Source organism: Pezoporus occidentalis, unplaced genomic scaffold, assembly GCF_034315485.1.
Source record: "Pezoporus occidentalis ecotype Australia unplaced genomic scaffold, CSIRO_AGI_Poc_V1 ctg72, whole genome shotgun sequence".
In the NCBI taxonomy this organism is placed as follows: Eukaryota; Metazoa; Chordata; class Aves; order Psittaciformes; family Psittacidae; genus Pezoporus; species Pezoporus occidentalis.
The window spans coordinates 205,579-232,663 of NW_026916072.1; the positions used below are offsets into that span (position 1 = coordinate 205,579).

General features: G+C 43.1%; 1 protein-coding gene across 2 annotated transcripts in view; it reads right to left on the reverse strand.

Annotated features, from left to right (window-relative positions):
* Positions 1-7,563: 7,563 nt before the first annotated feature.
* The window catches only part of ADAMTS17 (ADAM metallopeptidase with thrombospondin type 1 motif 17), a 171,896-nt gene continuing 152,374 nt past the window's right edge, over positions 7,564-27,085 (reverse strand). For both annotated transcript variants that reach the window (XM_062642541.1, XM_062642542.1), the window contains 2 exons: positions 15,121-15,298; positions 7,564-12,044 (listed from right to left, as the gene is read on the reverse strand). In XM_062642541.1, coding sequence (XP_062498525.1) covers positions 11,893-12,044; positions 15,121-15,298 — 330 coding nt within the window. In that variant the 3' untranslated portion in view covers positions 7,564-11,892. The remainder of the gene's footprint in view (positions 12,045-15,120; positions 15,299-27,085) is intronic.

A 27,085-nucleotide genomic window follows, 5' to 3' on the forward strand; every position in this document is an offset into this window, starting at 1 on the left:
GGAAAAGGCAGTTATTTACCTGGAGCAAATCCCATATGTTTTACTGCATTTTAGCCATTTATCACAAAACTGGGCAATTGCTTTATGCCATCCTCTTGCACTGTCAATGCACGATGGAGGGGATGACTTTGCTGGTGGAGATATATCCAGGAGCTCCAGTCGTGGGGCAATACAGGCATGAACCATGCAGTCAGTGTCTTCCTCAAGAAGTTTCTGGCCTAAGACCTGAAAACATGAAAGCAAGCAGGGGGCAATATGAGGTGAGAAACCAGCTATCTGCATCAGAGGAGCTGAGGCAGTAACAGCTTTATCAGAAAACCAAGAACCCTTTCTGGTTCTGCTCTCAGCATAGCTCAACACACCACCAAATCTGGCTGCAGACTGAAATCTTGGCTTCTCCCGAAGCCAATGGCAAACATCCCACTGGCTTCAATGGGAGCAGGACTTCATGCCAGATCTCGTGCTTCCCATTCCTTTGTCGTAGCCATGAGAGCAACTTCCCTTCCAAGGCTGTTTCTGCAGCTAGGACCTTCAGGAGCAGAACTGTTCTCCTTGCAACCAGAGAAGTACCAATGGGAAATGAAAGGTTTCTTTTTAACAGAAATGGTGACTGCACTAGAGAACCACTTGCTTAAGAGTTATGGGGCTCTCTGGAGCCCCATTTCCTTCTCTCTGAAATTTCTCCCTTAGGCTTTAACTGCCCAGAGGGTTCACAGCAGCTCAAGCACACAGCTTTTGGCTGTGATGAAATCAAAAGTGAGAGAAGTGGTATGAGTTGGCTTACAACACTCATCTCTCCCAGTCAACATCCCTCATTCCGTATCTGCTGACATATCAGAACCTGTACATAGGTGTGACTTACAGCAAACAGGCAGGAGAAGCCTAAGTTGGCTCATTTCTGCTTTTGTCACAACAGAGTTGATGTCTGTTGGAGGAGGTGAAGAAAAGGATGCTGGAAGAGCTGCGAGCTGACCACACAGGGCTCTAAGTTTGCTCTGGCACAAGCATCTCTCTGCTGAGATGAGCATCTTGAGATCTCCAAGCTATTTGTGAGGTGGCAAGGACATGGCTCTAATTTCCTGCAAATCTTTGCTTTCCTTGGCAAAAGTCAAGAATTTTGTTAGTGAAATCTTGGTGGGTGTTTTGTGATCAGTCAAGCACAGCAGATTACATTCCTGGAGGGTGTATACAGGACCTCCCGTCTTCTAGATGTAGTAAAACGAGTCTGCTTGCTCCAGAAATTCAGGAGTCACCAGCATGGTGCTGACCACCTGTATTATTTCTTAGGTCACACAGCATGTCTACTGGACAGATTGATGTCTGTACAGCTGACTGTTTGCATATCAATTCTAGAGGCAAAGGAAATTCTTCAAATCCCAGAGCACAAATGTGCACTGCTACAGAAAAGCAGGTGGAGATGTGCCAAGTTACAGCTCCTCAGTTGCTACCCCTCTAAAGAATGCCCTGCAAGGAAAACTGGAAAATATTTCATGAAAGAGCAAAGATAACACAGGACTACCTGGCAAAGGGTAGAATTTAATATTAATGGCTTTTCTTCAGTCACTGTATTTCCTGTTCCTAACTTAACCCTCCAAAATCAGCAATGGTCAGAGAAGGGCTGCAAACTTGTGCACATCCTAAAGGTCTTTCACTGAAAGATTTCAGAGCACTTTGCAAGTATTAGGGACTGCTGAGGGATGGCTGTCACCTGAGGAGGCTGCCCACGTAGCCAATGGGCAGATGCTGCTTTGGCTGTAGAAGCCAAAGGCTGAAATTTGGCTTCTGTCCTGCTCTGCAAGAATATCTTCCCTTTTTGTCTCTCAGTCCATCACAGGAACACAGGAAACAAGAGGAGCTTGGTTCCTCTTGAATGCAGACTCCAGATTCAGTGTGAAAAACACTTCCTCATGGGCATAGATAATAGACACATGGCTGTGATGTGCCTGGTGTCATTTCAGCCCATCAGCCACTTTAGGATCTTGTCCCTGGGGATCCTCAGGGTTATCACAGAATCACAGAACAGTTAGGGTTGGAAACGACCTTAAGATCATCTAGTTCCAACCCCTAGGGTTGGACATTGCTGATGGCTGTGCATGGCTCAGTTGCTGGCGTATCTAAACGTATCTGTTAAACAACAGCACACTGAAGTTTGCTTTGCAAGGGAGCTGGACTAACCCCATCTCCCCACCCTTCCCTGCCAACTAGTATTTGCCTGGAGAGGTCCAAATACTACTCAACACAGATAAGAGATGCACAACATGGCTCCTCTGGTAAGAAGATGCCATCCACGTCTTCCTTTAACCTGGCAAAGTACCTGACTTACTGAGCTGACTTGCCAAGAGAGATTTAGGTTGGAAACTTCTCTAGAAAGATGGCTCTCATTAGGGGCTGAGGCCAGCAAAAGAGCACAGTGTTGGCTGGGGCACAGAGCTGGGGAGAGAAGCGTTAGTCATCCCTGCCTTGGGTTCGGCCCTTCGGACAGTCTCCTCTCTTGGAAGATGCACTGTTTTGCCTGTCTGATTGTTGGCAGAATCTAATGAGCAGAGCTGGTTGAAAATTTTCCATCAAAACAATATTTCTGTTTTGCCAGAAGATAGTTTAAAAATTGCGTGGAAAAATTAGAGAAAAGAGCCCGGGTTTTGGCTGATGTTGTTGGTCAAAAAAAGCCCAAACTTTGAGATTTTGTAGCCAAAAATGGAAGTATCTGGGGTAGGCAGGGGAAGAAGGGGGAGGTGCCTGCCAAATCTCAGTGATACCCTGAAAAATATCTAAGAAAATTTTGACAAATATGAGGATGTTTTTGTCCTTTTTTTCCTGTAGTTAAAGATACTTCTGCTTTAGAACCCTTCTATGGGGAGGCTCAAACACAAACAGGAAAATATGCTTTTTCGTTCTTATACATATGGCTATAGATGCTCCACAGCTTGTAGTATAAGCATAGGCAGTAATTCCTCTAGATAGACACCTAAGAAAGACCATATCTCTCAGAGAAGCTACCCAAACCCTCTATTTCTCAGAAACACACACACATGCAGCTGATTCTGCTTCGAGTTTGTACAGCTGATGGAAAGCCTCGATAACCTTGCAGTTGCCTTGCATACAAATAAACTGAGCCATGGGGACAGCCAGGGAAAAGGCATTGCTGGCAAAGGAAGGTACTGTGCACACAGCTGTTGCAAAACCATCCGTACTTAATAGTCAGCCAGCCACAGGCAATGTTGTTGGTAATAACATTACAGGGAGAATGGCACATAAATACCTGGGAACCCGCAGAAAGCTGTTTTCTATCTTGCTTACACAATACTGTGGTTTTTCCTTTCCATCTTTAAAATTGTTTTTTCAGCAAAACATGGTTGAGAATAAAAGAAAATGGCTGGAATCTTCCTTACCCTCTGGGAAATGTGACTGACAGCATTTCTTGGGCTCAGTGTCACAGTCCCCTCCTCAAGGTACTGTTGCCCAGTGTTGTGAAACGATGAGGGGAAGAAGCCATGAGTGGCAGCAGTCAGCATCTCTGGGGGCCTGAAGAGAGCATCAGTCCTGTAGTTCAGCAGGGCCCTCCTTCCTTGACATGAACCTGGGCATAAAGCAGAGGTGACAGTGCTGAAACTAACACAGCACAAGTGACACAGAAGGTCTGTGAGAAAACCAAGGTGTGACATGTTGTTATTAGGCAGTCGGGAGCAGGGGAGGTTCAATTTATAGTGATTTCCTAAGGAACTAGACCATAACTCTGGACAGGATTTATATTTTAAACAACACTTAATTTTTTTTTAAAAGCCCTAATTCAATCTAGATGTGGATTTTTTGCCTTTTCCTTAATGAGAGCCGCACTGGGGGAAGCAGGCTCAGAAGTACTGACGTGCCCTGGCAGGGGCTGCGACTGCTGCAACTCGCCTTGCTGACAGCCCGAGCTCGACTCTCATCCCACGACAGCCCCCGGGGTTACAGTCCCGGCGACTTCCACCACAAGCAGCTCTGGCTCTGAGCCGCCCAAGTGATAAAAGACTTCTTGTGCGATCATCTCAGGAGGAAAGTTTGGTGCCAAACAAAGCTGCAGTCTGGTTGGGTCTTTTTGCCGTTAGAGACAAAATCAAGGGGAAAAAACACAGGGCTGGGGAAATAAATGGAAGCTGCAAAATGTTCAAATAACGTCTTTTCCAAGAAAATGAAAAAACCTCCGGGAATGGCTTGTCTGGTTTGCTGGCCAGGCCGTGGCTGCACTGATCTCTGTGCAACCTAAAGATCCTGTTAGAGGACACCCCCTTTTCAGCGGTTCATCGACAGTCTGAATAGTTTCAGTGCCTGTCTGCAGGATGGCTGTGCAATGATGTAGTATGCAGTGACCTTACAGAAACCTGTCAATGATCTTTCAACAGCTGATGCTTTTTGGGGGTAGTGGAGCACAGACTGGCGTGCTACCAGAGCTCTCCTCCTGCTGAACAAATGAGCATTTCCCCCTCTGCCAGCCCACATTCTGAGCAGTATCCAGGCTTGGGGCTGGATCTTGCAGCCGAGTTTCTATGAGGGGCATCTCTGAAGTGATGCGAATTTTACCCTTTACTACTTCCAATAACAAAAAATGTGTCTGAGGATAAGAAACCAGGGAGGAATATCCCTTTCCCTCCCTTGCCAGTGCAGTAACCACAGTACAAGCTCACTTACTTGATTCAGAAGTGATCTATGCTCATCTCCATGCCTTTTCAGGTTGCTGCTGCCAATAACCCCAGCTAGTTGCTTTGGGAATCTGCCTTTTCACCAGGACCACCTGCAGTCTGTGAGCCCTTGAGAGAAGGATCAGCGTCCACACGTTTGGGTGTAGTTTCTAAGTGCACAAAGAAAACTGAATCATTATAAAAGACCTCAGAACAAGAACCATCCAGAAAGCAACAGTGAAAACAGTCAGAAGGCTAATACAGGAGTACCATTAGAAAAAATAGTTTCCCAAATGGCTGAGATTAAAGGCACTCGATCAGGGGGAGGTATTTTGTATAGACTGCAGAGGTGGCAAAGTTTCTGGTGGGTGAAAAGCAAGTTTGTGGTGGACAAAGCAGCTACAAGCACAGCAAGAGGGGAAAAGGACTGAGCATGCAGGGAAGTAGAGGAGGAAGGACAAGGCAAGCATCTCTGGAGTTGCTGCAAGCCCCTGAGGCTCAGGAGAGGCTGGAGATGCCGAGGATGCAAGGGCTCACCTGGAGAATGATCTTTGCCAGGAGCTGGCCCCACACGCCGATGTCCTGTGGGCTCTGCCATGGTGAGCGTGCAGAGTTGCTCTCTCCTGAGGTCGAGGAGGATGCCAAGGCCTGTGCCATGACCCAGACAAGTCACACTGGAGGCTCCAGCTCCACCCAGGCCACAGAAGGATGAAAGGATCAAACACCCAAACAAGAGCCTTTCACAGCCAAACAAGAGGAGCCGAAGGAAACCACAACTTTCAAGCAAACTCAGCTGCTTCTCTGCAGCCCAGCGGTCGAGGCAATACCTACCCCAGGCCACGCAGACCCGGCCAGCGTCTCGGCTGTGGTAACTCAGAGGGAACACATATGCAAGCCCCAGACATCAGCTGCAGGACTCTGCTAATTGGGAAAGTCTGTCTGGGTGTCTGGCCACCATTTGGCAGACACAGCAGCTCTGACAAAATAATAAATGTGGTACAGTGCAGCCTCCAGGCATTCTTCATGGGGTCTGTCACATGAAAGTGGCATGAAAGGAGACGAGGCGATGCAAGACACATGGAGGTCAGCTTTGGAGACTTTCTGATTACATTCTGAGTAGTTACTGCTAAGGGAAGTTCGTGGTCCCTCTCTCCTTATATACTCTCTTGTTTAAACTCTCCTTTTATAAACAAAATTCTTCCCATCCAAAGCTTCAGTACTGATTGTCCAAGCCAGTTATGTTGTTGGGAGGTCTCTCTCCAGACAGACCAGTCCATTTCTAAAGAGCATGAAGAGAAGCTAGAGACACGATATAGAGACAGAAACAATGCACACAGAAAAAATACCTGGTCTTTGTGCAATAGCAGAACTCGAGGAACTCATATCTTCCTAATGACCTGCTTCAAATCAAGTTAAACAGAAGGATGCTGAAGAGTGAGTGGTATGGAGAAGTATTATCAAAAGTGTGCAGCAGAGGTCCAATTACTCAAAGAAGAAACGCTGTTCAGGAGCCATTCCCACAACCTGCCTATTTCTGGGAGCACTATATTCATATAGCAGCAGGACAAGTGAGGCAAGTAACTTGCTAGCAGGTAGGTTACCAGGGTTTCTTTTCTTAAACCCTCTGAAGTGTGAGTGCATTGAACACTGAATGCATCCAGCACAGTTCTTCTCGGCTTGGAACTTCGTGGCATATTGGTACTTGTGCCGACACTCTTCAGTAAGAAGAAAACATACCTTTCCCAATGGACCATGTGGTGTTGGGGAAAGCATGAAGGAACATGTGGTTTTCACTCTACCAACAGAGCAAGGTCTTCCAACAGCAGTACTCCCAGCGATGCATGGGGCTAATGCCAGGGTGAAGTGATCCATATTGTGCTTTTTGGAGAGCAATTTCCTTCCAGAGGAAGCAGGGTCCTGCCAGCTTGCTGCAAGGGACCAAGAGACAGCCAAGGCTGCTGTGTACGCCAGGGCTTGCAAGAGAGTGAAGGAAGCAGGTGGAATTGGAGGAGGCAGAACTGAGCTCCAGGCAGCTGGGAAGAGATTTTACTTTCTTCCTGGTATTCTTATGCCAGAGCACCAGAGCCATCTGACCTTACCTGCATTTAATGATCTTGGCTAAGGTGTCTTAAATATAAAGCCAACAGAGACCATAGGGTAGGACAATGGCTTCAAATCATCATGGCTGAGAAAACCAGCAAACTGCTACATGCAAATAGGCAAACTAAGTATATAAGCCTACTGCATTTATAGAACAGATATTGGCACATACCAGGAAAATTTCAAGCCAAATGTATGACAGCATTCCTTACACCCCTCCCACCCATTGCCATATCCCAGCTTAACGTAAAGCCTTTTGGCTTCTAAAGGCTTATAGCTATGTTTTATTGTTTAAACAGGTCAGCAATTGCAATCATATGTTGACTCCAGGCAACACACAAACACGATGATGTGCTAATATACAGCAACACTTGGATGGAGTTTCTACAATTTTGCTGCTGTTAACAGTCATATGTATGATGGCCAGTATGTGCTAAAGCTACCTCTGAGGAAGCCTACCAGTGTTGTGCCATTACCAAGAAGTCAGCGTGAGATCAGTAAATGAACTCTATTTTTAATACCAGTATAAACTCCATTTCTGGAAATGACTCTGGGAGGAGAACTCTCCCATCCACCATACTTCTGTCTGTTTTTAAGGCTGTTCCCATCTCCAAGAAGTGTCCTTTTAACAAGAGCTGTGCTGGAATGGGATACGGATGATGGCATCATGGAAGACAGGAGGGGAGAGGATCCTACAGGCATATCTGTGTGCAGATGTCTGCAAAAAAGCCATCTTCACCATGCTGAGGGGGGAGTTGAACAGTACAAAGATTCTGGCTAGTGCCTACAACAAAGACATCCAAAACACTTGGCACTGAAGTAATTCCGTTTATTTCACACCAGGGAAGTGTGCAGCTAGGTTATGTAGATACCTTTCCAATGGATGGAATAGTTTTGCTCCAATATAAATTTCCACATACTCAGCATTATCAGGTTGCGCCCGTGGACCCACTACCATTAAACACAGAGCAAGCTGCCACTTCACCTCAGCTCCAGCATACATTGAAAGCAACCTTCCCGTAAAGCACTCACAAAATCTCCCTCCCCTCATGCATAAGCTTTAGCTTCCCCACAGCCTGCTCAGGCTTCCATAGTGATGCCCCAAATGGAGCCTGGCTCACTATTTCCAGACAGGGAGTTTCTGCTGCTGCCTCACTGACCACAGACCTCACAAGGCATTCATCAGGTATTAACATTCCCTGTGCTTTACTTTGCAACCCAGCCGGGACAAGACCCATCATTTCTTGATTTGTTAGTGCACTGAGAACTCCGAGATGCCAGAACTCTACTGACAAATGACCTTTTACACCTACCACAGCTATCAGACAGTTGGACTTAACCAAATCCCAGTCTCAGCCCAGCGTTAGATGGATGCATAATGTACTACTTACAGCATCACTCCTTTCTCTTAATTTTCATGCTAGCTGTTTGGCTTGCTTCATATTTTTTTCAAGTTCAGAAACCTTATTAAAGTTGTTATGGAAAAAATAAATTTATTATTCAACATACTCAAATTTTGTTTTCCAAAAAGGAATGAGCCTCTTTTTTTTTTCCCCTTGGTTTTCATTTACAACTGGTTCCATTCAGTTGGACTGTTTTTATCTTTTCTATTTATAACCAGCACCAAAAAGAAAATTACCATGGATACAGTACATATGCAAATTAGCTAATGGAAAAATATATACATTTCACTCTGTAATGAAAAACTTAAATGATATTATTGCCATGGAGAATATATCCCTGTATTATAATAAAATATCAAGCAATAACCGACTGCTAAGATTCTTTTCCACCAACAAAAAATAGCACCATACATGAGCTAGTGAGAATCTACACTCAATAACACAATTGTGCAACTAGAAATGTACAGTACTTTAGTAACAGTACAGAGTATTGTTTACAATATGGAAATACCACCACTGTAATCAAAAGAGCATCAATCTCTTACGAACAACTGAAAGAAGTATTGTCATAGATACACTGAAACAAACAGCTTTCTTTTCACCAGTATGTAGTAACTGAGGGCAGAGCATAGCTGTAAATTCATATTAAAACTCTTATAAAATGATACAAAACAGAAGTGCAGGAGTATTGAACAGAACTGAATTTTTTTCTTATTATTAATTTTCTGGCTATTATAAAGTGGGAAGATTGTCACCATATGAACGCAATAAGATGGAGCTGTGTTGTGCCATCAGTGTTTAATTAAAGTTGGTTTCTGATAATAAAAACCCTAAAGGTCAATGCACACTAACCTATGGGCTGTGAGAGGAAGTGAGGTGTTTTTTTTCAGTGCTCAGACATTTGAAAGTATTCCTTGTAAATTCATGTTTCCTTAGGTAAGACCAAGAACTCGGACCCAAATGTCCTTTGAATCCAGGAACTAAGCATACTGGGACACATGTCTAATTAGCCTAGTGTCCTCTTCGGGACAGTGGCAAGGAGTGAACAGTTAGTGAAAAACATAATAACTAAAATCTTCTTTCTCCTGTGCACCTTTCTAGGAGCCCTCCTATTGCCTAGAGAGGGTGACAGATCAGCACCAGAAGGAAAAATTACCCCTGCTTTTGATTCCCATTAGTAATAAATGCACATGTTTTTCTTCCAAGCTAACAGAGAAGCCTGATGCCAAATCCTTCAACAGCCCAACTTGAGTGTTAGTGATGCCACAATGATCAGCAAGGGGGTGGCATTTCATTGGGCTGGGCCGCTTCATGGGCAGATGTTGCCCATTAAAGGTAAACCAGCAAACTCCAAATGAAGGATGTCAGGGGGACCCATCTCACCCAAACTGCTGTGAGGTGGCTATGGTGGTGGTGAGGCACTAGGGACAGTGTCACTGCAGGGTATGACAGCCCGCAAGGGGGAAAACTACCACTGTGAATTACCAGTATAAATCAGGTCCTCTGGGCTCTGTCTGGTCTCTTGGAACTTCTTCATTAGCAGTTCATCTACCTATTAATTTGCCTAAATGAAAATCACTGTGGTATTGCCTAAATCTTCCAGGTCACTCCTGCTAATTGATTACTTGCTAAGTAGTTACACAATCTCTGCAATTGGGCTGAAGAGCAGAAATAACAGAAGGAGGAGGTCTGATCCTGATTATAAGATGCCAAAAGAACATTCAGTATAACAAAAAACCAAGTTTGAATCATTTCCCTGATAGAGAAAATCATCTGGGGCATTGGAAAGCAGATCTGTTTGAGACAGGCACTTGAGAAAAAAACTGTGTGCAAATGTGCCTGTGCACACAGGCCAACCCTGGTGTGCACACAAGATTATTTGCACTAGTAAGCACAGATGCTAATGTGAAGCCCACAAAGTATTAGTCTGTTAATGAATATTAGCTTCTTGTGCTTGAAAAACTTAGCCTTTAATAAAATGCTAATGAGTTAATCCAGTGAGGTCCTGGATATTGAAAGGACTGTAATAAGGAAGAAAAAGTTGCTTTAAAGATATGTTAGGTACTGAAGGTCTTTATCCCTTCTTGCATTGAAAAAAAGAGACAACAGCAACAAAGACAACTTGAGGATACGTGAGAGCTGCAATCCAGACTGGCCCAGGGCTGCGGGTAGTGGCTGGGCTTAGTTCTGCACTCATCTCCAAAGCAAAAACAGTAACAGGCAGTTCTAGAGCGAGTACAAAGCTGCAATTCATCCAAACTGCTGTTTGTATCCTGAACAGTGGGCTGTAACTTAACCACCATTGCACAACTGGCCTTGGACCCTGGCAAAGGAAATGATATGTACTGGAGCAAGGTATGACAGGGAGACATTGGTCTGTATGACTAATGGAGGGGACAAGCTCTGCCCTGGGTAGAGCTCCTGTTTCAAGTCTCACATCTCAGAGAGGAGTTTGGTTTAAAGTGCAGAGACATGGAAGAGAGCGTTGTATATGCAGCACTTGCTAAGTGCTCTGATAGCACCAATCTGATAGCACCAAACCTGATAGCACCATGGAAGACAGGAAGCATTAAAATACAGTGAGTACAATCCTAACCTTCTAACCCTTACGGAAGGCAATGGAAGTCTTGGCCTTATGGCTTCAACAAGCTTAAGATTACACTTTGAATGTCTTGTATCCCTGACTCCTTTTGACTCAAAAGACTACACAACCTCAGATGTATACAAGAGCCAAGAGATAGGAAACACTTGTTCTGCTGTTTGTGTTTCTTCACGCTCCAAATACTGTTTTTGTACCAACCCTATCCAGTTTCACGGTCCTCTTAAAAAACAGCATTCAGCCTCATTATCTGACTGACTTCTAAAAACTGGAGAGATTAGACCAAGAAAACCCTCAGTGAGCTCTACCTGAGGAAATGATTTCTTGCTTCTCTCATCTCATGTAAATAGTTCCTGTTTAAAAATAACTATCTGCGGCTGTTAATAAGCTTCCATTTCATAAAGCTCAGAGAACAAACAGGTTTCATAAAAGAAACTGTAATATTATGGGGAAAAGAGAGAGAGGACTCTTTTTCAAAATGAGAAAGAAGAGCAGTCCTGATTAGCTTCTCTAAAATACATGACTTGGAATGTTGTACTGAGTTTTCTGCAGGAATTTCAGAGATGTTCATCCTCTGCTATCAGTTTTCACAAGCTTTTACAGCAAATCCTCTCTTTAAATTAAGCCTCTCATTTACGTGTGTCCCTCCAAGCCCACTCCACAGTGGGATGACTGTTGGGAACTGAAAGCACCAGATGAAAGCCAAGATTAAAAGATTAAGTAATGTCTCTACCTTTGCTGAATTATTTTGCCAGAGGCCTTCCCCCATGGGGGTACCCATAACCTTAGTCAATGTAATCACTTTGCAACTCTTGTCCTTCTCTTTAATGGTAGCAAGCCATCCAGTGGCTGGTGATTTAATATATTAAAGTAAGAAGCATTAATGAAAAATGTAAGGATGTCAAAATACCATAAAAGGATTGGCTCCTTGAGATGACTCTTTCTGTTTGTTTTTTTTTAAGGTGGATGAGTGGATTACTTTGGTATCCAGTCTGTAGAATTAGTTTCAAGTCTTATTAGGTATGCTTTGGAATCCACCACATTGTAGCAACTCATCAAGTTCCAGTACTCAGACCTACTAGTCCGTGATTTACATACAAATAGCTGTAATGCTCTAAGAAGTAGCACAGGTTCATTAACTCTTCTGCTGCATCTTGTTTGCATAAAAGTCTCTGCAAGTCTGGCAACAGCGCTGATACCACCGCATGTCCTGGCACAGGTTCTTCTCCCGGATCACCCTGCAGTACACTGTCCACTGGTCGCCTGTGCACTTGTACGTGAGAGCAGCTTTGGACAAGAAAAGAAAGGAGAAACTTGCAGATTAGCCAGAGAACACGCTGCAGGTGTGATCAAAATTACTGCATGTGAGGGAAGAAAGGGCCAATCTTGCTGTCAGCACTGGAGATCAGATGATGTTCTTTGTACTGAAACATCAGGCTCTTGGAAGTGTTTACTGCAAGGGTGTAGCAGGACATGACATTTTGTCTCGGTGGCAGATAGGCCTAGAGGAACAAAACCTCTAAAGCACTGGCTTAGATTTAGGCATACAGAGACAGCACAGTTAATGGGAAGCTATGTGGTTCCAGGGAGAGTGCTGTGATAAGGCACTCTTTCAGAAGTGGCCATCACCCCCTTGATGGAAAACATTTTTGCAGAGAGGCAAAATCAAAGCAAATTTGGGGGACGTAAAGATAAATTAATAAGAAGTAAAAACAGTACTTCTTGGTGGAGTGAAAACAGTAGGATTGCTATTGGGAGGGGGGAAATGGACAGCAGAGAGACACTGCTGCTGAGTCTGTTGACAATATCATTAGTCACATGTGCTTTTATAAAAAAGTAATGGTAGCAAAACTGTACACATGATGACAATGGACCCATACAGTGGGTGCTTTTTATAGTATGTGATTTATAGTATGGTATGTAACATCCTTATAAATGCTATGATCACTGGAAAATCTTCTAACTGAATATTGTGGCCTCTGAGGTTGGGGAAAAATGGTTTAATTAAAGAACATCAAAAGGTGCTGACCCAGCAGCATCCCGATTCCCCTGTTCCTCATAGCTGCTGGAGGAAACCACGGAAGGCTCTTATCCTGTATTCAGCTGTGAGTGTCTGTGCCAAGCACCAGAAAGCAATGGCAGCAGAACTGGTAGGAATGTTTATCACTGAAGCTTTGCTCAGCTGGACAAGAAGCAAAAGTTTGAGAACATCTGATGAATTGAAGTTGCCCCAGAAGGAAAGGAACACGAAGCCAATGCAAAAAAACCTTATTGCATGAAAAAAATTGGAGTGGAAGTGGCTATCCTAAACAGGGAGAAGGTTATTTGTGAGTCTGCCAGCAGCAGAGGGGCTTTCTGAGGGGGATAGATCTGCAGCATGCCCCTCAAGCTGTGGTTCCAACCAGGCACAGAAAATGTGATGTAGCTGAATAAACTACACATCTTGCAAGAACATCTAAGATAGACTTTATGAATCTGAGAGACTTTATATAATAGACACTGAGCAACAAACAAGGCCAGGACTCTAATATTTTAGATGTCCAAGGTCCCTCATAGGCTGTGAAGTAAGACAGGAAGCATGCTGAGGAAGCAGCATGGGCTAGGAGGGACAGAATAATCCCCCTCTGAACGTGTCTTCACTTAGGGACACTGAACACAGATGTAAAAGTCAGTTGAGGTGAACTCCATGCTTAGATACTGAAAATGCTATACCTGGGATGAAACACATCCTGGAGTGTGGACAAGGCAGCATGGGGTTTGTAGACTACTGGAATTTTTTCTGTACCATGTTTTTTGGCTGGGTTTCCATTGCAGAAAACAGATACTTTTGTTTAAAGATAACCCAATGAGAGTTGTTTATAAGCAAGACAAGCAAAACATTCAATGACATATCTTTCTGCTACAGCCAAATATCCTTGTTTCTGGTCTGGTGATTTCAAGCCTGGTTTAGAAATAAAAGCATCCCAAATTACTTGCAGATTACTTTCAGCAGGGACTTCAGCCTCCTCAGTCTTCTAAATATGTCAGCTTTTATTGCTTTGTCCTAAAATATGAATTAGGATGGATTTCTTGTCTCATCACGTATTAAGGGCTTACTTCTCAAATGAAATGTTTTCCTTTCACTATGCTTTTAGTGCTAAAATCTCTGGGAAGTACTTTTCTATGTTCTTGAACAAGAGGTTAGAAGCTCCTCAGTATGACTGCATTTGCATGAATAAAATTCCATATTCCTTTAAGCATCTATTAAACTTTTGGGAACCAGATTTCATCTCAGAAGCTTCCAGTCCAGCCCTAGTTTAAGTGTTATTTAATACAGGACAGGGCTATTAGAAAATGGTTCTCTATTTCTTAGCAGCTCTGCTTTTTCATGTTTATTAGAGGTATCTTAAACTACAGACTAGCTCTGCTGAGAGGGTGGAGGCTGTTCTTTCTGGTAAGCTCTTAGCAGCACTGTTTACAACCCAGCCTCTTGTACTCAAAAGTAATGGGAGGCACCAATGAGGCTGTGTCAGTGCAGCTGATGGCTTAGTTTAGCTTCATCTTACTGGTAATGATGTGTGAAATGTAAAGAAATCAGCTTGGTCCTTGGAGCTGTGGCTGAACACACAGGGCTGTGTGTATTTGGAAAAATATATTTTAATTCCCCTTATAATTTGAGCAAGTATGATGTGGAAAATCATGGATTCCCACAATTCTGCATTAGCAGAAGCATTCTTAACTAGAGACGTTTCTTAAATACAGCATCAAGGTGTTTTGGGAAACAGATGGTTTATCACCGTATTTTCATCTCAGCCAGGTACACCAGGGAAGCAGGGAGGGTGAGGAAAAGGACAGTGACAAAAAATCAAAGGGTTCACAGGAAGAGGCTGGCTGGTTTCTTGCCTCCCTGGGCAAATTAATTCATCAAACCATGCTCTTGTGGTGCAGATGAAAAGGAAATAAAAAGCCAGCAATGCTTTACTTGTCAAAGTCATGTACTTGGGGCATGGATGAATAAATTATCATACCTTACACTTATGGGGGCAAAAGCAGGGCATGAAGGTGTTTGTGATGGAGAAGGATATGCCTGCCAGCTCCCCCACCTCTGTGATCAGTCACCCACCATTTGTGTGCTCCTGTCGGTCTCTCAAGTCCACTGCTCTGTGCTCCAGCTTGGGCACAGCCTGAGGCGGGGATCAATGTATAAGAGAGGACCTATCCACACTAGACCTTTAGTCTAGAGTCTGACTGTGGGTTCCCTCCTAATTTCTGATTCTGGACCATCCTCTGAAGCCCCACTTTTATCACATTTGGCACACTGGGACCCTGGGCTTTGTCTGGTCCTTTGCAGGTGGCATCTTTCCCCCAGCATCCCTTCACTCACCAAGTCTGGGCGAGGTAATTGTGTTGACATTTATCTTCTCATTGCAGACCTCTTGGTGGCACTGCCTGTAGGCCGCTGGCTTGGACAGGACAGGGCACTCGCTGCCATGGCGCCCGGTGACTTTGTGCATACACTGGACCACACGTGATTGGAGGCCTTTCCCACAGGTTGAGGAGCACTGGAGGAGAGAAGGCACTGAGACATGGTCCATAGAGAGTAACTTCCAAATCACATGCGCACATACCCCAAAAAATCACTGCCAGAGCTGAACTGTGCAGCAGGCTGGCAGCTCACTGTGGTGCTGAGGACTCAACAACAGGGTCAGTCATTCTGTCAGCCCTTCATGTTGATGATGATTTTGCAGCTTCAGGGAGTGCTGTGAGCAGGGGAACTGCCCTGGAACAGGGAGGGTGTCTGTTGTCTTTCTGTCTCGACTTGCTCTGTGTCCGTCTGCATTGACTATCCCTGCGGATGCCCATGAGGCTCAAGCAGGCAGAGATGTAATTCCCTTCACCAGCCACAAAGAGGCAAAGCTGGAAAACATTTACTGCTTAATTACGGACAAGTAGCTTCCATCTCCCTCTCCATAAAGGACCCAACAGCACTTGATTTAAAAGCCCTCTCCAAGACTTGAATGGTCTAACAAGGCATCCTTCACAGACAAGATGACCAGTGCCAGGCACTAACAGAAGATAAACCCAAGGATTAGAGCAGAGGCAGGCAGTACTACTGCATGCCCGGAACTCTGTTCCAGTAAACGAGAGAACACATCAGGTATTCAAGTATTTGCTCTCACCTATCCCTGCTAACTGTCTGGCACTTGTCTGTCCTCCAGGGAGCAATTGCAAGCTGTACTCCACAAGTTTGGCTTCCCTTAGCCAGGAGGCCCAGCCTGTTTATATGCTCTCTTTGTTGCCATACAATTGGAGTCCCTACGTCTCTCCCTCCCTCTTCCTCTGGCCCAGTCACTTGTGATTTACAATGTCCTACTTGCACGCTGTTCAATTTTAATAAAGCAAACACAGTGAGCACAGTGAGGTGCACCAGCTGGAGTTAATAAAAGAATCTTGTATTTAAAATAAAGAAACAATGGGTTGCAGGACTTTGGTAAGATTCCTATTTCTGCTAAAGCCACACACAAGCAAACGATGGGGGAGAGGAGGTGGTGAGGGAAAACTCAGGAGATATGATTAGGATGATGTAAAAACAATCATGTTTTCTGTCCTCTGCTGTTTCTGAACAAAGTCAGGGCATTGGAGCGCTCTCCCTGAAAAACACCATCACCTCAGAGCTCTAATTCCTAAAAACATCATGCCAAACACTGAAGAGGCTCAAAAGATGAGCACCACTGAGGTTGCACTGAAGTCCAAGAATGAAGGATGTATATGCAGCATGGAATGCTTGTAAGACTAGGAGCCAGGGGCAAAAGAACACGTGGATGCATGTAGGCTTCCACTTCTCCTGTGTATAGGGGATTGTCAGCAAAGCTCTGTTCATTTTGTTCTGGAAGTACCCCAAGGAGCCCCTGCTGCTTCTCAAAGACCATCTGATACAAGAAATGTAGCTTTGTTCTGGGTGAGGCCCAGGGAGCTTTTACTTTCTGTGTGCATCAGTGAAAGGCCTGAGAAAAAATGGCCTCAGATGAACAAGGACCATGTAAAGCAGAGCTGATGGAGTCCTGCAACAACCCAGTGCAGAAATACATTTACACAATGTGAACAACTTATATTTAGGTAGGAGGAGTTGTAGGATCAGTGTTGTTAAGGAAACTATAGACTTTTTACCCTAATCTGTCTCTTTAGTCACACACATTAATGGCTGCTTATTAAATGGGTTTCTTGTTTCTGGTGTACTCACCAAATTTGTCTTTGCTTTCCTCTTATTTTTTTCCCTATATTCCACCTGCTCTTTATTCCTGTTCTTTCTCACAGTGCCTTTCTCCAGGACTGTCTGATTTTCTCCATTCAGAACAATCTCTGGCTCAGATCCCTTCTGGACTTCAGCATTAAGCTATCCTGGTGTGCAGCCTACCTCTGTTTTTCCAGCTATGCAGCCCCCTCCAGGACCTGATTATTGTATTCTGGAGGCAGCAGTTGTGCTATATTAAAATTCTACATTTATTTTGCAACTCTTTTTAAAATAAATAATTGGGTTTTTTCCTTTACACCCTTCTTATTATTTCAATTTAGAGCTCACTCATTAGTTTACAACAGGATTTTTTTGTACTTAGATTTTGAGCTATTGAATTTACATCAAAATTTGGTCACTCTCTGTTAATTCCTCAACAAGGGTTATGGTATTTAGCACTACGCTGAACATTGTATGCCCTAGAGCAAGCTATTCCAAAAAGCAATTGTTAAAGTTCCTTATTGAATCACCCTTCATAGCTCCTGCAGTAAGATCTAGGCATTTCCCTAATCCTGGGTGTCCCTCTGCACTTCCCCAGCACTGTGTGCCCTCTGACTTCCATCAGTCTGAAGCTAGTCAGGCGTAGGCATTACATTTGGATTTAAAGTTAACAGTTTTTATCCTGATAATGCAACTGTTCTGCCCCTCCACTTCTCTAGTCATATGCAGCCTCTAATCCTCAGGATTTTAATGGCACTTCAGGGTGCTTTACTAATCTTAATGCTCACAAAACTCTTTGCAAGGGGAGTAAACCATACATCCATTTTACAAACAGAATAGCTGTTACCACACAGGCATGAAATAATCCATCCAGGCCATAGGTTTCTTCACATGACTGTAACAGAGTGAGTCTGAAATCTCTGTCTCTGGCTTTTAGGTACTCCCTGTGCTTATGAATGCTCTTAACAAAGCTGGGGAGTGGAAAGAAAGAAGGATAGAAAGAAAAAAGCATTCTTCTCATAAGGTGGATAAGGTTTGCAGATACCAGCATACAAACACTCACCTACCTTTGTCTGTGCTCCTGTCTCTGCATTTGTTAACCAGCAAGGAGGGCAAGCAATGAAACTTTTTCCACAGACACTGCCAAATCCAATCCTTAGACAAATAACAGCAGAGTTTTTGCCCGAAGCAGTTTTATTCCTTCTCCTGGGAGACTGGGATCATCACCTATGCTATGCAATTAGTTTTTCACAGCCAGGAAGACAGATTTTAACATCTTTCTTGAACTCTTTTGGGCTTGGCAGCTAAAGGAAGGTTGGACATCTGGCTTATTTTAAGACGAAATTTTCAACTCTGTACTTGGATAGTCTCTTTCCTAGGAATTTCAATAGGAAATAGGAATAGATACAAAATACATACAAAGGGGGAATTGTTACTCATGCTGCACTATGAAAAGAGGACATAATTAAAGGAGGCATAAAAATCAAACTCCAACTGAACAGCAAATTCCCGTAAATACCTTCCTTCCTACTCTGGACAGCTAAATGCAGTGCTACAGCCTCTCTGTTCCCAAATATTTATGGAGCAAATAAGCAAAATCCACAGGACAATATTGAGGGCTAGGTTTACTCTGTGCCCTCTGATGCAGGACCCTCAGACGTGGACACAAGTTATGAGTAAGGAAAGGTGCTGTGTCCTTCTTGCAAAGAGAGGAACCTCCAGGCAGCCAAAGCTGCCAAAGAGTGAGCATTGCTCATGGCAGCATGTGACCTGTGCTGCAGGGGCAAAAGTACCTGGTCCAGCTAATGTAGAGGTGGTACAGTTCCAGGACACAAGGAGGGTTCAGTGCTGCACAGTGCAACCACGCTGACTGGATTTAAAGTGGGTCACACACTGAGTTCTTACACTGCTGTTAACAACCGGACTTTGAGAACTGGAAAAGCCTTTTCAAGCATTGGTGTGACCCTCAAGAAACGCACATGTTTTGATGCCATGATGGAGTACAGTGATCTGTGAACGTGGAGGACTCGTTCTGGAAGCTGGTTTGGAGCTGTGTGGATCTCTGCCTGCCACTTGAGCGGCTACACAAGTACTGAGAGAAAACCCACATGCAACTTGCCTACTTTGGGGAGTAGGGCTTGGACAAGTGGTGGAATAGAGATGCCTGTGTCAAACAATGAAGCGTTTTTTCCCTTCCACCAGGCATTCCCAGTGATATCACTATCAGAAAAATGCATATGCAAAATTCATGGAGTTTAACCACAATGCACTAAGCTGAGAATGTAGCCATTGTGAACTGGAAATCCACCCACATGCAAGGATCAAAGGATTGTTCAGCACTGTAAAAAAGAGGGGGTTAATGAACACTTACAAAAAGTGAACCTAATGAGAGCCCTTGTAACTCCCAGTTCAAATACTGCTTGAGAAGGCAAAATACAAAAATGCCTCCATTCACATTCTTTGGCAGTAACATGCAAGTCAGTGGGGATATCCAGAAGGAAATAAACTCACAAATTGTCAAGGCAGCAGCTGCATTCATCAGCTTAAAGATTTACTCACTCCAACCTTACGACCAAGCAATGATTTTTCAACTGGAATGCTATTTCCACCTTAGGATACTGAAATGAAAGCTTGAAATCTACCAAAGGTGCTGACAGATGTCTAATTGCTTTGAAAGCAAATACCTCAGGAGAATATTAGGTATTAAAATAGAATGAATTTACAGTAAGTGCTGACGTCTGTCAGGGGCTTCATCAACTCCTGATCTACAAAAGATAGCCAGAGAAAGAGAGAGGAAGAGGAACGAATGAAGCCAGGGCAGGGGCTGCTGTTGGGCTGGTGGAGGAACACGTAAGAGAGGCAGACGAAGAATCCCTATGATGAAGCTTAATGGGGACAGAAGACAGGCTGTGATCTGTTCAGGACTGAACGGGTTAATGAAGCATAGCTTATGCCCTAGCTGAGGGCTGCTGGCTAGGCAGGGTACATTCAGACCACATATCGCCTTTAAAAATGTCACTTTTCTAACCTCTAAGAGATAGATGTTAGTCTTTTGCATGAGACTTGCTTTTTCCAGCACAAGATCATAGCATCCCTTCAGCTAACCCTGAACGTACTCCAATATTTAGAAAGCTGATGTGCTGGAGGGAGATGGAGTTCAAGATGACCGTTGTAACTAAGCTGAAGGCAAGATCGTTTTTTCTGTATTCATCAGTCTGCAGTCATCTGATGTTTAAAGATACTGGTTTGTCCCCAGTTTGCTGAAAGTCGCTGAAGCCAAGGATAACACTACAGCTAAAGCTCCTATATGAAGAGATAGAGTCACGCTTTACTGACTTCAGAGTTCAAGTATTTCGAGGCGTTAGGATAGGGTAGGGTGTTTTTCCCCTCAGGGGTCTTATTTCTCGCCTCTATGAAAGTCAGAAAGCAAGCAAGCAAGTTCCGATTAATAACATTCTAACACAGCATCCAAGATGAATGACAAAGATCCTATAATTGCACCATTCCTGAGACCTTAATAGTAATCATGTATGTGTGCTCCCCACACCTTAACATCAGGCTTTTTATGAGTATCGCTCATTTAAACTCTCCATTTCTAGCTGAAAAGCAGCATGCAATGTGCTTTCATAAACACCAGGTCGACTTTCACCATGGCATCATGCTAAAGAAAGACATTTCTGTCTTCTCACTGATAAGATCTCATTAGCAAAGTGTAAGCTGTTTTTCAAGCTTCCTTGTTCCTTTCTTTCTTTCCTTTCTTGTTTTTGAAGCCTTTCTTCTTTTTGAACTCCAGACCTGCAAAGAGAACGTATCTGGTCTTGCTTAGAACAATCTTTCATTTGGAAAGTTTTGTGAAGTGACTGATTTGTTTAATTTAGCCAAGAAAAAAATGCATACTCTTCTGACTCAGTATGGGAAGAAACAATAAATTATAGCAGAAAATGCTCATGGCTGATGTGACAGTATCTTAGAAGGAAAAGAGAGAAACAATCTTCACAAACTGCCTACAGCTGTGCTTCCAAACTGCATGACCCTAAGGAACAAGACCTGACCAGTACATCCAGCATGTCTCACTGCATAATTAAGCTTGACTTTGCTATTCTGAAGAGTTCCATTGTGTATAGAGTTCAGAGACTAAGAGCTGAATGCACGAATATTCTGAGTAGTGACAATGCCCCTAAGTACTTGTGCAATGCAGCCCAGGTGGATGCTAATGAGGAAATGTCATTTAATTCATTACACCAATCAGGCAGAATTTACTTCTCACAAGCTTTCAAACTGAATTTCAGAACAGGATCCAGCAGAGATGTGAAATGATACGGTACTGCCTACAGCATGCCACCTATAGTGTGTGTGCAATGATTCGATCTGTGGCAGGTACAAAGTAGAAATACTCCATAGCTTGTTCCACCTGAAAAACTGCATGGAAACGATGCTGAAAAGCACTATGTAAAAGGCATAAACAAGCTAATTTTATGTAAACTAGACAGTAATGGACAATTGTGTAACCATGGGATCACATAACTCAGGCTGACTGCTTGAGAATCAGCCCTGCTTGTACAGCAGTGTGTGCTGCTTATGCTAAGCAGTGTTTGTATGGGCTACATGAGCTAGAGTCCCACACTGGCTCCTGTCACAGATGTTAGCCTGAAAGAGTATCTTGAGAACTGAAGCTCCCCTGAACACATATTTTGGTTATTCACCAGTTAATGATCAATGCAACCTAAATGCAATTAAAAGGACTCCATTAGGATTACTTAACTCCCGGCAAGAGGCCGCTCATCTCCATCATCTCCATCCTGCCTGAGCATTCTCTAGAGCTACTCAGCCTTGAAATGTGTGAAGCTTAACTAACTCTGCATTTCACCTTTTTGCACAGTCAAACAGTGATCACCAGCAGGCTGATACTAATTGTTCTTCAAAGACATTCTGGAAGATCATCACCTCAATGGCCCTGTAGTCATTATAAACCTCAAAAGGCTATTGGAAAGACTGCAAAACTATAGCAGTTCCTGCTAGTAATAATGTTGTGTGCTGTAAGGATTCAAGGGGTAAAAACCTCTTTAGATGAGTAGCACAGACTTTAAATGGTGAATTACCTGCTCTTCATGTTTTTACAAACATGATCCTAGCCACTGAAACATCTCAAGGGAACTCAGAGAAATTGAATATTTGAACAGACTTGTCTTCCATGCTTTCTTCTTTTTCACATTAAGAGAGGAAAACAGTAAAGATGGAATTCCATTTCCAATCCACTGATCTTGATGGGATGCTTTAATTCTCCATCAATAAAATAAAATAAATAAATGCACTTACTGGGTGAGGCTTTTAAATAAAAAAACGTCAAAAAGGAGAAGTTATTCTTCCAATTAACAGGATCACTGGAGGCTGTATTGGAACATGAGACAATAACAGTGTGACGGAAGGTGTTCCACTTCAAACAAAACAGTGATTAATATGGTCTTTTTGTGGCAAATTCTCCTTTACTAAGGAACCATCAAAATAATTTGTCCTATGGATGCTCCCAGAAACTCCAGCAGAGATGAGCTGTGCAAATTGTTGTGCAAACAAGCAGCAGTCATTGCCTCAAAGGCATGAGCAGGACTTGGTTCCTGTAGCTTACAGTCCATACAGCAGTGACATGGCCAGCCAGCACTGTACTTTGTGTCTCTTCACTTTCCATGCCTAGCTTTCCAACTGCAGCTGCATCAACCCGGCTGGCAGCTAGCCCAAGTCTAGGTAGAGGCTCAACCTTGTTTTAATGCTATTACAACATTTACACCTCTGACCATAGCTAAAGATATTTCACAATGTGGGGACAGAGAATCAAAGAATTAAAGAGGTGGGATTCAAGGGGTGTTTTGAGATAAGCTGTTGCACAAATGGCTGTGGTTTGCACTTCAGTGACCATGTCTAGAGGAACAAACCATGGGGAATCACAACTAGCAATACAACTTAGAGCAGTAGTTAGGTTTAGGACACTATGATGGCTCTTGGTCATGCCCAAAACCAGAGTAGCAGAGGGTTTGAATACTAAAGTTCGTGGTGTCCATTACTGTCACATCCAGCTCTATCATCTTCTGGAGAACAACTGACTTGCATCAGTGAGGCCTGTAGATAATTTTCCAGTGTCAGTTTCTAGCTGTGGTGCTGAATGCACATGAGGAGCCATAAATCAGGCAGTTGTTTGCTGAGCCAAGGTGAGTAAGCAGCAGGAAAGGGTCTGTCAGTCGTGATGTGTGACTGCAGCGTTCAGTGACCATCCTTCCTGCAGAGCTTTTTCTCAGTTCAACAAGGAAAGTTACTTTCTCCAAGGTAGGAGAAGATGAACTTAGTTATGACCTTTATGAAGAATTAACAAGTTGTCCATAGTTTATCATAAACAGATGGTGGGTCAAGCCATGAGTTTGTAATGAATGTTAGAACAAAGGACAGTTTGCTTCTATGTTTATAACAGCTTTGAATAGCCCTCTCGAACCACAGCTGTCCTTGATTTACTTTGCTTATCATGTAATGTGAATTAATCATTAAAAGTGAGGCGTATAGAGGATTTTGCTGATGTTCCCAAACATTTGGAACTTGGAAAACATGCTTCCTGGCACTGGAAGATTGTAAATTTTGAGACAAAAAAAGCAAAACCAAAAGCCCCAAACCAAAACCCAACCCCAACGTGTTTGTTGGTGTACTGCAAGGCCAGGGGTTTTATCTCTTAGAGAATACAATCTACTGCAATACTGCCAAAACAATTAATTTGCAATTACAAAATCCTTGTTACCACCCACTGTGATGAATGACTACTGATCTTCACTGTGAGACACCTCAATGTCTGGCACAAACCCAGCATTTTTCATATAGGAAATTAGATCTTTTTTTTCCCTGCCTATTGTTAATATTCTCCTGGGATGAGAACCCACAGCCAGCATTTCACAGGCTGAGCAAAATACTGTAAAGAAATTGGCAAGTATTGATGTCCAGGGAGGGCAGGTGGCTATAGGTAATTTTTCAGATGTGTTTTATCACTGCTGACACCATTTGCAACATGAACATTGTCCAACATAACACTCTGCCAAGCTTACCCTTACTAGTGCTTTCCAGTTCTTGAAGCATACAATCTTTCTGAATCCAGTGAATGTTGTGCCAGGTGGTTATAGGAGATATAAAGTGGTAGAGAAAGTTTCTCTATCTCTCCTCATTGAAGGCCAGCTTGACATGTCCTATATTTCTGTTTCCACCCGAGAGAATGAATCTGTGATGTTTCCTACACAAGACCCAAAGATCTCGCACAGCCTGCCCAGTCAGATTCTCATCTGCATGGCATTGGCATATGCCTGCACTAACTTAAGTGGCTGAATTAATCTGGATTTACACTAATGTAAGAGAGACTGATATCTAACACACTGTGCTGAGTGAGATCCTTGGCTTGTGGCCAGTGGATTATAGGGAAGAATGAAAGACAGTTACCCTGGATTTACATTGGGTTATCTGAGATTAATATAGGCCTTAGTATTTACAGAGCACCTACTGTAACTGCAAAGAAAAAATATGGCAAAACCAACCTATTACAAGGCTCCTATGTATCTTTCTTCTTCTAAAACTCTCTTCATTGGGCTATGTAATATAATAGGTTAATGAGCTAAACTGTTGCCTGAGGGACAGAAGTTGCATGTTTAAACTTCTACCCACAAAGCTGAAAATGCACCCTTGTGAAAGTCAGCACTAATGATGGAGCGAGTGTATCCCACTTGTAATTCTACCTTCCTTGATATAATACCAGTTAAAAGGAGAACAGTAAAAACAAAAAAAGAAACTGGGAACCCTGAACCATGCCGTGCTATTGGCTCAAAATACAGTACTTCAGTCACAGGACCAAAATAGAGTATGTCAAGGCATACAAACCAGTGACACGATTAAGTAAAACTGGAAATGAATTAAAACCCATTCAAATCTTGTGCAGAATTGCTCCTGCTGTATAATCCTGCCTCTTCAGTTATAGCCTAGAAGAGTCGAAAAGCCAACTGGAGAAAAGGAACTCAAAAAATACAGCTTTGGCTTGTATGTTTGCACCTAAGTGCTTTCCCTGCTGCGTTATTACTACAGCGGAAAGGGAGAGAGCTGAGAACACAGGGAGAGCCTTAGGTAGCTAACAAAGCAGTTCCTGGTGCTCTTTGCCTTCAAGCATAACTCATTTTTGTCACCCTCATAGGTAGGTAATGCATCAAGCCTGCATCTCCCCACAGCAGGTTAACAGTGCACCCCCCATCATTTGGGACATATGTTTTCAACTGTGTGAGTCAAGGTGGACTTCCACATGAAATCTGCTGCCTCCAAGCACAGCCTAGAGCAGGAGAATGGTCCAGACTCAGGCTGTGTGTCCTGCTAAGTTTCCCACATTCATAAAGACATTTTGTCCACTAGCTGCCTGTGCTCTTCACAGGAATGTAATCCTTGACATAAAGTTTGTCAGCTAAACACAATTCACCATGAAAGAATGAACTACTGTCTTGCTAAATCATCGAGGCATACTTTCAGCAGTCGAGGAGTCTGAGCTAGTGTTGGGAAACTGAGCAACCCATGTTTGCTCTTTTGCCTCGCACAACTACAGCAAAAATGCATGAATACTTCCAGTGCTAGAACATTTAACAGTTCAGATTTCAAACGAGGAGGAACTATTTCAAAGTAGAGAGAGTGTACGAGATGTTTGTTTCTTTAACTGAATGCAAACTGGATGTGGAATTTCCTTTTGGAAGAAATGATTGAATGGGAGATGGCTTGGATTCCCACTTGTATATGCATCATATATAAAAAAGGATGATATAATGAATTGCATTTCTGAAGAATCCAGGCAACAATAAAAAAAGTGATTTCAGGTTAACATCTTCAGTGTTGTTCTTACTGTATTTTCACAAAGACTCTTGGGCCAGGAATAGTTTAGTTAGGAGACTCATAATACCAGTGCTGTGTTTGTGTTAAGTGCTGATAATAATAATATCCCTTTAAGATAAGGGGTTTAAAAGAAAAGTTGCAGTAGTGCAGAGAACTTGCAAGCTCAATAGCAGTCGTAATGGAGGTTACTCATGGTTAACAGAACAAATACTCTGTCCTTAGATCTACACAGTCTGTTAATCTCAAGCACTGGACTGACAAAGGTAGCCAAAAAATAACTTTACAGACCTGTATGTTTGCAAAGTGAACTCAATACATCAGTTCCTCATGCAACACTTGAAATATTCTGTAAATACACTGGGAATTTACAAATACCAGAGCCAAGACTGCTTGCTGAATCTGCTCACTTAGCTCCAAATGCTTACCACAGTGATAATACACTGGAAGGACCATCTGCAAATCAACCTGACAGAAAATGGAATAACAGTCCTTTCAGAGGGTGGATGAGCAATGGGTGCAGGGCCCTTACTAAGGCCAGTTGGTGAGGTTTTAGCTGGTAGGTGCAGGTTAAAGATCAGCATGGCCATGCCTCCAGCCCTCACCTCTTCTATACAGTAGTGGATCCAGTGATAAACCCCCAACTTGTCTGGTGTAGATCTGGAGACTTTACTGCTGCCTATCCTTGTACCTTCTGAATGCAACAGGATCCAAGATCTTATACAGGATAACCATATTCATTGTTGTCAGATGTGAGATGAGTTATTAACACAGGGCTGGGAACTCCTTAGGGAAGTGATCTGTCTTCTCATGCACAGTCTGTGTATTCTATAAATACTACTATTACTACTATATAAATAATAGTCTGTCATTACTATCTCAGCAGACTGTTTTATTTACAAGTTGTATCTGGACTTGACTTTTTTAATGAGGTTTTGCCTCTTTGTTACATGACTTCCTGGTATCTTCAAACGATCTTGGTTTGGAAAATTAAGGATTGGAGGCCAAGTCACCATGCAAGCTGTTTGCACATGAAGCACATCAAAACCCCTTGCTTTAATCTGTGATAATTACTACTGTCAGTTAAATCTTGCCTCCCTGGTGGTTCTTAACAATAAGTAACAAACGCACAATGCATTAATTGCTAAAAGTTGTTGCTTGTTCTGAGATCAATTTGTATTAATAGGAAAAGTTTCCATCTTAGTCAGCACAAAGCTCTCTCTCACAGTGATGTTTA